Genomic DNA, 14,607 nt, shown 5'->3' with positions numbered 1-14,607 from the left:
AGTCTGGCCCACAAAAAAGGGAAAGGGGAGGGGGAGCTTGAAGGAGGGGCTCAGCTCCTCTCAGATGAGAGGGGCAGCTGGCCCTGAAGTTGCCGCAATGGGACCAGCTGTTCCAACCCCAACTCATGGAAATTAAGAACATGCTTTGGGAGGGAAGCTCAGTGGGTATGCAAATTAGCATAATTGTTTGGTTTAGGATATGGAAACTTTATCTCCAGGTTTTTGATGCGCCAATAGATAGGGCTGCTAATGGGCTACAGAGCTTCTCCTTCCTTGGCTGCTGGTTCTAATCCAGTCCAAGCTGGTTGTGAGCCAGAGTTGTTATCATCAGATGCTCGGAGTTCTGGTTGGTGGTCTCAGTACAATGCCTCGTGGGCAGGCCTCTCCATCCCCATTGGCACTTTGAGCTGGCAGCCTCAGCTGCAAAGCCAAGGAACGCATGAGCCACGGAACTGGTCCATCTAGGCCAGGAAGGAGCAGGTGAAGAGAAGTTTGCACTGCTGCTGTCTGTGCTGTAGCCATTTCGTGGCAAGTTGTGTTTGCAAGGCAATCTCACCAGTACAGAAATAGCTGCCACAAAGGTGTTCCAAACATCTGTGCTAGGAAGACAGGGTGAAAGTGACAAAAAAGACCAAGACAGCAATGACCATCTGGGCTCATGCCCTTGGAGAGAGAGAAAACGTATTGAAGGTCAGACACAAGGGATGTTTCCCAGGACCATGCCCACCCATCAAGCCTTAGTTACATTCTGACACTGGGACGGATGGACAGGGATCAGCACCACTTGTAGGAAGTTAGTTCTAAATTTACAGGCAAAAGCACAAAGATCTTTCATGGACGATGCAAGGCTCAATTAATTACTCAAGGTGTAATGTAGCGATCATACGTAGGTAGGGATATTCATGCATACTCCATGCCTGATCCTCACACTGCACCCTAAGGGAAACACCCCGTCATCTGTGAAACAAATGCCTGCCCCTTCTAGCCAAGGTGAGGCAGGGCAAGGGATGGTAACAACAATTAAATAATAACCTTGTCTCCATATTTTTCCCTTTTCTTTTTTTCTTGTGTTTTTTCTCCTCCATCATCCCTTCTGCTTTTTTCTTTCTTATTCTCAAATCACTCTGGAGTGATCTGGGAATGGCGAAGCTCATACAGTCTGTTTCTGATGCTTTCCCGTGCAGCCTACCTCTGAGGTTTTGGGTCAACATTCTGAAGAATCCCCAGTTTGTCTTTGACATCGACAAGACTGACCATATAGACGCCTGTCTCTCTGTCATAGCCCAGGCCTTCATCGATGCCTGTTCCATTTCCGACCTACAGCTGGGCAAGGTACAGATCTGCAGCTCCCACTAAGATGGAACTTTCCCTTCACCCCACTCTCTGCTCAGGGTTGGTCTTACAAGAATTGAGATTGGGTGATGGGAATGCATGGTTGTAGGCATGCTGGAATGATAGGCAACATGGGAGCCAGAGTCTGGGAAGTTAAGGAAATTGAGGCCTAAATGGTGAATGGATTATTCTGGGTCCTTCATCAGTAGACCAGGTGGTGGGCTGCCCTGTGTATTGTTCCCCTTCTTCAAGGAAATCTGTATTGCTGAGCCCAATAGGATAAAAGCTCAAACTGAGAAACAGCCGTCACCATGAGTACACAGAGAAATGGGTTTATGACAGTATGTGTGTTAATTACGGCTGACATAATGACTGATGGCAGCCATTGGTCTGAAAAGTGTAAGGATGGGCCCCATCAAACCTGGGGTGCTGACACTCCTGAATCTCAGGCAGTCTCCAATCCAAATCCCAGTTTTGCAAGTAGGCCCCATCTCCAGCTTTCTGTGACGCTCTGTCTGAGAGTCCCATGCAGAGGCTGTGCACCAACTCCTGACCTGCATTAACAAGAGTTTAAGAGTCAGAAGGAAAATTTTAATGCAACTTCAAATAGAAGTGAGAATCTCATCTCACTTACAACAGTTCAACTTCAGTGACTTCAACAAAGCTATCTCTGAATGACCCTGGTGGAAGAGAGAGAAGAATCAAGCCCTTAACACTGAAAACATTAAGGCAGGTTGAAAATTGGCTTGTGGTCTGTTCCATGTTGGGCAGCACGATGGAGACCTGGTCTATACTTTGGTTTGCCAGATTAGCTTACATCTGTTAGGAATGTGAAAAATCCCCCCTCCCCCCCCCCCCAAAGAGACACAGCTATGCTCGCAAAAGCCCTGGTGGACATGGAATTATATGGACCAAAACAAAAGTCCTTTTGCAATATTGCCTATTCCATTCAGGGAACTGGTAGACGCTATACTGACAAAATCAGTATAAACTGGCCTCCACTAGCAGGGTTTGCTGGTGTAGTCCTTTTTCTAGCGTAGACAAGGCTTTAGTGAACTAAGCACAAGACTGGGAGCCAGACACTACTGCAATCTCATCTAAGCTCCACCATTGACTTTCTTTGAGGCCTTGGCCAAGTGACCTAGACCCAGAACATCACAGGTATTTAGGCACCTAACTCCCACTGAAATCAATAGGTGTTAAGCACCTAAATCACTTGAGATTCTAGCCCTTGGTCCTAAATTTTCGACGTGTGTGCGCATGGGCAGTGGGTGAAAGAGGCTGTGGGAGGCTAAGCCTTCCCAAACGTCCACTAATGCTCCCTGCTGCAGCCCCGGGGCTGGGCCATGGCGGGGCTCTGAGCTCTTCTGGGTGGCCCAGGCTCAGGGGCTCAGTCCTGGCCAGCCGGGGCTCCTCTGGACTGCTCCGGGTGCTGGCAGGCCAGCCCAGGCTCGAGGCTTCTCCTGTGCTCCAGGGGCTGGCCGGGGTTCAGGACAGCGCTGGTGGTCCAGCTAGCAAGAGCTGGGGGGGCAGAGCCTCGGGTGGAAGGGGCAGGGCAGGGGGCTCGCCTCCCCAAACTGAGGGTGCATATGCCACGTGTGTGGACCTTTTTTGCACACACCTCTGACCATGCAATGTCAGGGTTGGGTACAAATAGAGCTGTGCACACAGAATCAGCCCTGACTTGCATGCGTGCATCGGGCATAGCCCACAGGCAGGTGAGGTCTATGTGGCAGTTCACTTGCACTTTAGGGAATTTAGGCTTTAACCACTCAGGTTTCCTATCTGTGAAATAGGGCTAATAATATTAATCTACCTCAGGAATTAAAGGGTTACCAAATCCACTTATATAAAGCTCTTTGGAAATATCAAGTGCAATATAAGTACTGTTAGTATGAGGCTCTCATCCTGCCCCTAGCACATATTCCAGCATTTATAAAGCAAGATCTCTGTGTTCCTCAGCCCAACAGCATGAGGTATTGTTTGTCCTGTATAGAAAAGTCATGTGGAATCAAACAGGTATGAAACCTTACAGGGGCCTATCGAAAATACTCTGAAAACATGACAGAGAGAGAGAGATTATTTATTTATGCCCCAAGCCTGAAAAACAGTTACACATGTGCTTTATTTTACACACAAGCAGGGATATTGACTTCTGTTTTAAGCACATGTGTAATTGTTTGCAGGATCAGGGTCTTATTTATTTTTATGATGGTAGTAGCCAGAAATCAGGATCAGCTCCCATTGTGCTAAGAGCATTACAAACATATACAAACACACAGTCCCTGCCCTAAAGAGCATCTAATCTTTTTAATAGGTCATTTGATTTCTAGCAGGGCTATCATAGGGTATACTGGTCTCTAGGCAGTTCAACCACACCTACAGAAAAGCGATCATTCTTTATTAAGTTCTGGTGGTGTTTCCAGAAGGGATCATTTTCAGTGTTGTAAAACTAAAAGCTACATGTCCCGGTTTGTTCAGGTGAGCAGTGCTCTGATTATGTAACTCTACAACTGCATGTGGCTAAGCAAGAATGAGTATTTTTGCCTTCAGAGACTTTGCCAAGATCAGGTGGCGGATCTAGGCACCATCAATTCACATAGGATTAATCAGTTTAGTTCTACCCTAACTATTTTGAATATGCCCATCACCCTAGTATCTAGGCATCTGATTCTACTCAGTCAGTGATTTTACCTCGCTGTAACACCATTGACTTCAGTGGAGTTACTCTTGATTTGAGGGAGATCAGAATCAGGCCCAAGCATCTAGCTTCCTCTTGGGATTTTATGTTGCTGAGGCTACCCTCTGCACTTTACCACAGATAAATGTTAGTATTTCAGAACAGTTATTGGTCTTTATGGGCCTAATCCTGCAGCTCTTTATCCCACAAACAGTCTAATTGAAATCATGGAAGTAAGGACTCAAGGAACGGACTGTAAATATACAGCAGTCTAGAAAGTATGGGCCTGGGTCTCCTCTCACTGCTATCCGTTTTACCCCCATGTAACTCACATCATCCTCAAACTCCATAGCTCAAGCAGCTAGAAGGAAGAGAGGTTGTGTGTGTTTTATTGTCCTCCCTTTGGCTCCGCTGAGTTTGGTGTTGACATCTGAAACTTCCTGACATAAATAAGTTTTATGCATGAGTGCTGTAAATCATGTCCTCATGGTGCAGTATGTGACGCAGAGCACACCCTGTGGGGGCTGGGTGTCGGAGCAGAGCATTCCACCTAAATTAAAAGCATCAGGAAGTCTTTACTGGGAGAGATTTAATACTGGAGGAAGATCTAATGAGTGCTTGATTTTTGTTTGTTTGGGTTTTGAACATTTTTAAGTCTGTTACGAAACACCTATAATTTGTCCTTGTCAAACTGTCGATTAGAGAAGAGGGGGGTCAGCTGGGGTCAGACAGCAGATGGAAATGTTTTCAGAAACACAATAGCATAAGAAAGGAATCGTTGAGTAATGTGGGAAGAATAAATCTCCCGCATAAAAGTAAAGTGGCCTGTATATACAGTATGTCACCAGCCTTACACTGATGTAATTGCACAGCCTTCAGTGGAGCTACTCCCAGTTTAAATTGGTATCAGATTAGAATCAGATCACATATATCTGTATTCCGTGTATGTAATAAACTGTAACATGCAGTCCCTGTGCCAACATGCAATTTATAATACGTATGCGTACAGAAACTGAGAAATAACTAAGGCCTGGTCTACACTAACACCCCAATTCGATCTAAGGTACGCAACTTCAGCTACGTGAATAACGTAGCTGAAGTCGACATACCTTAGTTCGAATTTACCGCGGTTCAGACGCGGTCCACACGCGGCAGGCAGGCTCCCCGTCGACTCCGCGGTACTCCTCTCACTGAGGTGGAGTACCGCAGTCGACGGCGAGCACTTCCTGGTTCGAATTATCGCGTCCAGACCAGACGCGATAAATCGAACCCGGAAGTTCGATTGCCAGCCGTCGAACTACCGCGGTAGTGTAGACCTGGCCTAAGAGGAAGTTTGGTTCCCTCTGAGCTTTGTAAAGGAAATGTTATAAACAGGCTATATAAATATGCAGGGCATTGCACAAATGCAGTCTGTGGGGTTGAAACCCCACAGACCCTACAGCTGATGCTGAATGCTGCTGCCCATTTAGTAAGGGTATGTCTCCACTTTGAGTTGGTAGTATAAGTGCCACCTCAAGGAAACATGCCTGCACTAGCTAGTACCCTAAAAATAGAAGTGCTACCACAGCAGCATAAGTGGTGGAAAGGACCAGCTGCCCCAAGCGTTATCCCATGGGAGATGCTAGGGATGTATGCGGCGTGGGTAGCCCCTCCCACCACTGCAGCTACACTGCCATTATGCGCCACCAGAGCTAGCACAGGTATGTCTCCTCAAGCTGAAAATTACACCTCCAGAAAAAGTGTAGACATACCCTTACTAGTGCTAGCCACACCCCATATTGCAACTGTGCCATAAAGGCTTCCCTGGCTTCCTGGTAATGGCCCGGTGCATTTCAAGGTGCTAATATCAACCTTGAAGGCCTTACCTGGTTTTCTAGCTGAAGGACCCATCCCCTCCCTGTGTAGCTGCAACATTTGGGGTCAGCTGGTGTGCTCTTGCTAATAGTCCCTGAACTTGTGTGTCTGGGGGTTGGGACAGGCTAGTCTCAATACAGCATCATTCAGTCTAGAACTTGCTCCCTTCCTTATCCCAACAGACAGTCTGTTGACCTTCAGGGCACAGTGTAAAGGTAATAGGCCCAGGTCATTCCCAGGGTAACACTATTGAAAGGAATGGCACTACCTGGAGGATCAGTTTGATCCCACCAGTTTGCTCGGACTTTTGCCTGAGTGGGTGCTGGTGGGGCTATACCATCCCTGATAGCTGGCAGGGAGAATGAAATGATTAATGTCCCACTTGGACAAAACAAAGTGAATTTGGTATTTTCCCTTTATTAATTTACATGCACTCGATCAGACACAATATGAGCTGGACACAGTGTTTTAGACAACTAAAAATAAATCAAACCTCTATTGAAAAAGAATCCAAAGGCCAATATGTCAACCTGCAAAGCTCAGTCCCTCCCACCAACGTGACATAAAGAACTTGATTTTTAAACAGTCTGCGTGCCCAAAATGAATGTGTAAATTTGGGCAACACCTCATCATGTATGTACCCAGTACCCTGATTTACATGCAGTCTTAGCAGTTGTACGTGCACATTAGTCATGCAATAGTGCACACATTTTGTGCATCTTATTGGTTAAAACCAGGACCCAAAAGTTTAGCTTTTTCCTTAACACAGTTGAAGTTCTTGTTTTAAAAACTTCGTATTAGCCTTCCAATGTGAAGCCCGGATGACCAGGGAATAAGCCATGAGCCTTGGAGCCAATGAAATATCCATCTCTCTCTCTCTCTCTCTCTCTCTTTCTAGGACTCACCTACCAATAAACTACTGTATGCCAAGGAGATTCCAGAGTATAGGAAAATAGTGCAGCGCTATTACAAACAGATCCACGACATGCCCCCTCTCAGTGAGCAGGAAATGAATGCACATCTCGCAGAGGAGTCACGGGTAAGAAATCCGCAAAGCCACAGTAGCTTTAAAGAGGGTCCACTCACTCACCCACCCACTGGTGTCCACTGGAGTAGGAGCAGCCCCACAGAACCTGTTGTGGGACTGTGGTGTTGTTCTCCAAGCTGCTGAGCACGCCTTTTCTGGCTGCCGTAATGGTTACAAGGTTGGTAGGTAACCTATGGGAACAGCAGGCAGGGATCAGCTGTCTGCAGTACAGGACATTGGGTAGTGCAGCACAGGGCACTGCTGTTGAGCATCATACATGCTAATGCTGAAGTAGGAACAGAAAAGGACAAATCATTTCTCCTCGCTCTATATAAACAGAGCCAGATCCACTAACTCCACTTTCTCTGGCTGCAAGCTTCAAATTGTCAGGCATTGGCCCTGTTTATTTGCCCTAAAGAGGAGCCTGGTAGGAATGAGTGATGTGCTGCTGTGAAGACAGAAGAATTCTAATGAACCAAAAGGCAGTTGACTCTGAAGCTAAGGCCCTCTCTAGCACATCAGGGTGGACCAGCGCTTCCCTGCACTGGGAGTGAACAAACTTGGGTTCTGTGCCAGGTCTGCCAGTGTCTTTGTTTGTGATTCCACTGCTAAGTGCTTCAGTTTCCCCCTCTATAAAATGAGGATAATAGAGCTGGCCTGAGAACAGTAATTCCAGTTTGCAGAGGATTTGGAATGAAAACAAAATTTTGATGTTCTCCATGCAACAAATAAAAAAAAATTGATTTGGAAAACTGAAACATTCCATTTAGATTTTTTTTTAACAAAACTCTGCCTGGCAGGCTGCCAAGGTGCTGGGAGCCAAGTCTCCCATGGCTCCGAGGCCAGCTGGCTACCCAAGCACCCTGCTCTTGGGAGTTGGAAGCCGAGGGAGCCAGCTTCCCAAAGAGTCTAGAAGCCCTGAGGTCCCCAGTTCTGAGGCAATCTGTCTGATGAGCTACTGGGAAGCTAGGCAGGTGAGCTAGGAAACCAGGCATGTTTCAAAACCTGCCTGACAGTCAGGTTTTCTGCCTGGGTTCCATCGGCACTTCATCAAAATAGAACCATCTCCACAAAAGCATTGCAGTTAACAAAACTGCAAATTCCAATGAAAGATATTTTGTCAGAAGTTTCCCAACCAGCTCTTTCTGACCCACCTCTGTGATGTGCTTGGAGATTGTGGAAGGGTTGACACGCGGCTGGCATGCCCTCTCGTGGCTGGACAGGCATAGCGGCTTTTTCCTCCCTAGCACTTCTGCGAACAGATACTCAGCTCTCACTGTGATCTGTCTCATCTCACAATTCAGCCCTCTGGCCAGGTCACCATTAAGTTCCACCCTTTCCGGGATAACAAGAAGTCCAACCAGAGTCTAAACCTTTCATCCGGTCTTTGGCCCTTGAATATGTGTTGCATCATCTCTACAGCCCTTCACTGAGGGTTTTCAGTCATCCTTCGCCCCTTCTCAGGGGCCTCAGACCACCTGCCCAGTGGCTGGTAGGGAAACCCAGTCCAGGGACCCTATAGCCCTATAACCAAAGTCTTCTCCACCTGCCTCCTTGCTGCTGCCTCCCTGGACCTCTTCCTACTATAGCCTTTCCCCCCCCCAAGCTTTCTCCCCAGCCCCTTTGCAGGCTCTAATAGTGCCAGTGCCTCCCAGGGCTCGCTCCCTGGGAATCTGGTTCCTGCTCTTGGCTGTGTTCCCGATCCACTCCACCTCTCGCATCAGAGCTCTCTGTAGCATTAAACTCCCCAGGCCTCCATGGCCACAAGTTTTATCTCTGCCAAGCTGCTTCAGGATCACCACCTGCTCTTGGGTTTAGCCTCTCCCTGGTGGAGCCAGTTCTTCCCCTTTACCTCTGGGCTCAGCTATCCAGCAGGGACACCCAACACCATCAGAACTGCTACAGCCAACTGCTATATGCCGTTCCTCTGCTGTCTGCCACCAAAAGAGTAACTACAGCGTTCTTCCTTCACTCTCTGCAGACCCCTTCTGCCCTCGACTCCCCAGCTGGGCTTCAGCTTTTATGAGTCCTGGCCCACCCTTCACATGCAACCAGGTGGATTAATTGGGATATACACGCCAGGCTGGGGTATACACCCCATCACAGAGATCTACAGATGAATGGTGCTATATTGATGATGTTCGTCCATCGTTATCGATGAAGACCTCAACAACTCATTCTTTCGATGACCGGGCTCTATGCGTCCGAAGATGACTGATCAGTCCGATTCGGGCGTGGAACGTCCTGTCACACGTCGAGCAGACACGTAATGGCACTGTCGATGATGTATGAGCAGCTCTGGACTTGCGCAGCTCACGCTTTTTTTCAGCCTCAGCAATACGCCTCGCCTCAGAAGTATTACTGCCTGTGTGAATGAGGCTGTGCCATTCTGAACGGTTCAGTGCGAAGGTTTCCCATGTGGCGGTATTGATCTCAAAGGACTTCAAAGAGGTCTTCAGCGTGTCCTTGAACCGCTTCTTTTGTCCTCCATGGGAGCGCTTTCCCTGAGTGAGTTCTCCGTAGAAGAGCTGTTTAGGAATCCGTTCATCTGACATTCTCACAACATGTCCGGCCCACCTGGTCTGGGCTCTCATCAGCAATGTGTGAACTGATGGCAGACTGGCTCTAGTAAGGACATCAGTATTGGGCACTATGTCCTGCCATATGATTTTTAGAAGCTTTTGCAGACAGGAAATGTGGCAGTGATTGAGCCTTCGTGCATGACTCCGATAGACAGTCCACATCTCGCAGGCGTACAGCAGAGTTGGAAGCACCACTGCTCGGTAGACCTTCAGCTTCGTTGGTAAGCTGATCCCTCGACGTTCCCAAACATTGGAGCGCAATCGGCCAAATGCAGAGCTGGCTTTAGCAATTCTGCAGTTTACTTCATCATCAATTGACACTGCTCGGGAAAGGGTACTGCCCAGATACGTGAAGTGGTCCACTGTCTGAAGTCTCTGTCCATTTACAGTGATGGACGGTTCTGAGTACGGAGCGTGGGGAACTGGCTGGTGCATAACCTCAGTCTTCTTGATGTTAATGGTGAGACCGAAGTTGTTGCATGCAGTTGAAAATTTGTCCATACTGGCTTGCATTTCTGGCTCTGTACTAGCATTCAGAGCACAATCATCGGCAAAGAGAAAGTCTGAAGTACAGTTTCCTTCACCTTGGTGATGGCACGCAGTCGCCTCAGATTGAATAGTTTCCCATCAGTTCTATACTTCAGTCCTACTTCTTCAGTGCAGTGTTGAAAGGCATCAGTCAAAGTGGCAGAGAATATCATGCTGAACAAAATGGGTGCTAAAACACACCCTTGCTTGACGCCGTTGGTGACTGGGAAGGCCTCAGATATTTCACTGTCATCCAGGACACGAGCCATCATACCATGATGAAATTGACGTACCATTCATATAAATCTGTCTGGACAGCCAAATTTCGACATGATCCTCCACAGGCCCTGGCAACTGACAGAGTCAAATGCTTTCGTGAGGTCCACAAAAGTTGTGTAGAGTTCACGATTCTGCTCTTGACATTTCGCCTGTAGCTGACGCACAGCGAAGATCATGTCAATAGTCCTACGTCCCTTGCGGAAGCCACACTGTGATTCTGGCAGTAAGCCCTTCTCCAGGTGAGTGATCAATCGGTTCAACAGAACCCGTGCAAGAACTTTCCCCACTGTAGAAAGCAGCGAGATTCCACGGTGATTGTCGCATACCTGGCGATTGCCCTTCCTCTTATAGAGGTGCAAGATGGACGCGTCTCTAAATTCTTGTGGAATGGTTCCCTGCTTCCAGAAGGACTGAAACAGCTCAGTGAGTTTCCGTAGCAGCACGGGTCCACCGACTGTACACCTCTGCTGGTATGGCATTGGGGCTTTGCCACTTGACAGCTGATTGATAGCTTTCTTCACTTCATCCTCTTCTGGTGAAGCATCCATGGAGTCATTGACTGCAACCCGGGGCATCTTGTCAATGGCCTCATCATTGATGACTGAGGGGCGATTGAGAATTGCTTCAAAGTGTTCAGCCCATCTCTGGAGAATCTGCGTCTTCTCTGTAAGGAGCACAGTACCATCAGAGCTCAGGAGGGGAAAGCTCCCAGAAGACTGTGGACCATAGAGTGTGTTAAGGGCTTCATAAAACTGCTTATAGTCGTTCCTGTCCGCATGTGCCTGTATTTCATCTGCTTTGGCGCTCAGCCACAAGTCCCACATTTTGTGCAGTCGGTTCTGTACTGTTCTGCGAGCGTTGATAAAGGCGGTCTTCTTTGCCGCTGAGGATGGATCGTTTTGATATACACGATGCAGGCGGTGCTTCTTAGCAAGTAAGGCCTGGATTTCTGCATCATTTTCATCAAACCAGTCTTGCCGCCTGCATGTGGAGGGCCCCAATACCTTCGATGCAGCTGTATGGACAGTGTTGTGGAATCGCTCCCAGTCTTTCTCAGCGTCATCCTCAATACGAAGATCAGCAAGCTCATTCTCTAGATCTTCCGCCAGATTTTCAGTGATGCGGCTGTTCTTCAGCTTCGACACATTGATCCTTTTGAAAGCCTTACAGCCTTGTGGTCGTCTCTTCGGCATGATACGGAGCTTCATTTTGGATACTATGAGCCTATGATCCATCCAACAGTCAGCGCCACACATAGCTTTTGTAACCCTGACACCTTGTCTGTCCCTTCTCCTAATGATGACATAATCGATCAAATGCCAGTGCTTGGAACGGGGATGCATCCACGAAGTCCTGTTACAGGTAGGAAGGCGGAAGACCGTATTGCTGATCAGAAGGTCATGTGCTGCACAAGTTTTCAGCAGTAACAGGCCATTGCTGTTACACTTTCCCACTCCATTTTTCCCGATGACTCCTTCCCAGGCTGCAGCATCGCATCCGACTCTTGCGTTAAAATCGCCAAGCAGAATCAGCTTGTCTGTGCGGTGCACTGACGATAGTAGAGTATCTAGTTCTTCGTAGAATTTATCCTTCACATCCTCTGGGTTGGTCATTGTAGGAGCATATGCGCTGATCAAAGTAGCTTGTTTTCCTTTTTGAAGCGGAAGCTGCATTATCATGAGCCGGTCATTCATACCCTTGGGGGACCTGGCAAGTTTCCGAACAAGATGATTCTTGATGGCGAAGCCAACTCCAGATTTGCGACGCTCATCACTGCTGCGGCCACTCCAGAAGAATGTATAGCCACTGCCTGACTCGGACAGCTGTCCTTCATTAGCAAGGCGAGTTTCGCTAAGGGCTGCAATGTCAATGTTGAAGCGTGCGAGCTCTCTAGCGACAAGTGCTGTTCTTCTCTCCGGTTTGTCTGCCGTGATGTTGTCCAGTAACGTGCGCACATTCCATGTGCCAATAGTGATCGGTGTCACTCTAAGTTTTGTTTTTGTTTTTGTTCGACCGCTTTTATGGGATCCCCGCCAGCCGCGGTGTGCTGGCCAGGGTAAGGTGAAGCAGGCAATGTTTAGGGCACCTTTTCTAGCCCCCTCCTCATTCTACGGAGGTGAGCAGTGCAATCCTGAATAGGGCTGCTCAGTCGCTCAAGAAGATGCCGAGCTCCACTGCTGCTTCGGTCAGTGAGGAACGACCATTATGCCTGAGCCGCCTACGTGCAGGTCCGCGGCTACAGCTCCCAGTGTATCCACACCTGCTGCTTTGTTGCTCGCCCATCGCCACAGGACTTGATATGATGTGATATATGATATGATATATATGATGTCGAGACTTGCACGTGAATTGGATTAAAGTGAGGGAGAGTTGCGCAACGTCAGCCTCACTCTCTCTTCCCAGTTCCTATCTGTATCCAGTGGCAGGACAGAAGTCGAGACGGCTGGAGATAGGGCAGGGCGCAGTGGATGGCCAGGATGCCTACGTGTCTTGTCGTGCTCTTAAGCGTTCCACAACGCTTGCTGTCACCGCCTTCCTGACCATTGAACCAGGTTGCCTCAGTCAGCCGGATCCAGCCTTTGCATGCAATGGGTAGACAGGCCCTAACTCACCGAGAGTCTCATACTCATCGGCTACCCTCACCTGGTTTAGCCCGCCAGTCGAGACGGTCTCCGGGGTGTGGCCGCTGTCGCATGCTGACAGCTACTTGGAGCCACAGGTGAGAGCTGGGTGTCAAGTGGGGACCAAAGTGGATGAGCTACTCCTAGGAGTATGACTGCTCCCCCATCAGAGGTACTACCCCTCCGTGACAACCCCATACACCCCAGTTCTATATAGTATTATTAAAATGGTGCCAAATTCATCCCTGGCATAAACAAATGCCACTCCCACTGTAATCTATGGAGGTGGGCCCTGTTTGTGCCAGGAATAAATTTTGGCCTTTGCCTCTGAAGTCACTAAACAAGTATAACATATATCTTGAATAATGTAGACGGGAACAAGAGTCCAAGCATTTTGATCCAGTGTTAACTTACAGCACATCAGATCTAAGCCTTTTATTACTCCAGTTGCTTTTTGTTGAACGACCTGGATTCCTGCATTTGGATTAATATTCCTCCCCTGTTTGTTTTATCTTTTATGAAGAAATATCGGAATGAGTTTAACACCAACGTGGCCATGGCTGAAATATACAAATATGCCAAAAGATACCGCACTCAGGTAAGCAGCTTCATTTGTCTGGAGGTGAAGTCAGTACTCAGCATTCCAGGAAATATCTGATGTCCTTTTATATGCAGCATTGGTGTAGCCATGTCAGTCTCAGGATATTAGAGAGACAGGATGGGTGAGGTAATATCTTTTATTGGACCAACTTCTGTTGGTGAGAGAGACACGCTTCCAAGCTTCACAGAGCTTTTCTTCAGGTCTGGGAAAGGTCCTCAGAGTGTCACAGCTAAATGTAAGGTGGAACAGATTGCTCAGCATAAGTAAACACATATTTCAAGGAACTATTCAAGGTGAAGTGGCGCATTAACACCCCTCCAGACGTAGGGGGGAAAGAAACGGGAGGGGTGGTAGAGGTAGCTAGGAGGGGGGCTGTTAGTGAGTTATACATTGTTTTAATAAGCCATAAATCCAGTGTCTCTATTCAGTCCATGATTTTTCATGTCTAACAGAGTTATGCTTTAAACTTAAATTCATAACTTTGCTAGATTCTAAAAAATCATGGACCGAATAGAGCCACTGGATTACAACAATCCCAGACCTCTGAGCTCTGTGTAATCTCAAAAGCTTGTCTCTTTCACCAACAGAAGTTAGTCCAATAAAAGATATTACCTTCCTTACCTTGTCTCTCTGATGTCCTTTTGTGATTTATCAGTCCTCAGTCCCACCGAAAAGAGTCTGAACAAGGAAGAGACTGTTCTTTGTTACTGATGGAATGGCCTTAGCTGTCCTAGGATGTCCATATCTGTCTGGTGTCTCTCTCTCTCTCTCTCTCTCTTTGTCTCCACTCAACCCTCTCTCTCTCCTTTCTGTAAAGTCAGTTACAGATTTTTTTAAAACCTAGGTACATTTTCAACCCTTTTGTCAGATCACCAGCGAATTCAGAACAGGTCTCAATTTACAAGTCCTTCTCCCTTCTTCTGGCCTGAAGTTTGCTCTTGCAAGTGTTTGTGGATGCAAATGAGAGCATGTAGGTGGCTCCTTGTTGTGCCCACAAATCAGATAGCCAGATATCTATGTGCCTTCACTTCCACCCACAGTTAATTGTCCCCACAAATCTGTGGGTGTGGAAAAGGAGGCCCAGGTGAGCCCCCCTTTAAAGA

The 14,607-nt window shown here is 47.7% G+C and overlaps 1 protein-coding gene across 1 annotated transcript in view; it reads left to right on the top strand.

The window, feature by feature from the left end:
• The window catches only part of PLXND1 (plexin D1), a 130,202-nt gene that overhangs the window by 113,387 nt on the left and 2,208 nt on the right, over positions 1-14,607 (top strand). The window contains exons 33-35 of the mRNA XM_026650260.2: positions 1,185-1,332; positions 6,765-6,905; positions 13,427-13,501. Of these exons, the coding sequence (XP_026506045.1) occupies positions 1,185-1,332; positions 6,765-6,905; positions 13,427-13,501 (364 nt within the window). The remainder of the gene's footprint in view (positions 1-1,184; positions 1,333-6,764; positions 6,906-13,426; positions 13,502-14,607) is intronic.

Source organism: Terrapene carolina, unplaced genomic scaffold, assembly GCF_002925995.2.
Source record: "Terrapene carolina triunguis isolate 2854851 unplaced genomic scaffold, T_m_triunguis-2.0 Scaffold89, whole genome shotgun sequence".
Classification (NCBI taxonomy): Eukaryota; Metazoa; Chordata; order Testudines; family Emydidae; genus Terrapene; species Terrapene triunguis.
Note: the sequence above shows the minus strand (reverse complement) of the source record. Positions and strands in the feature narration are given on the sequence as shown.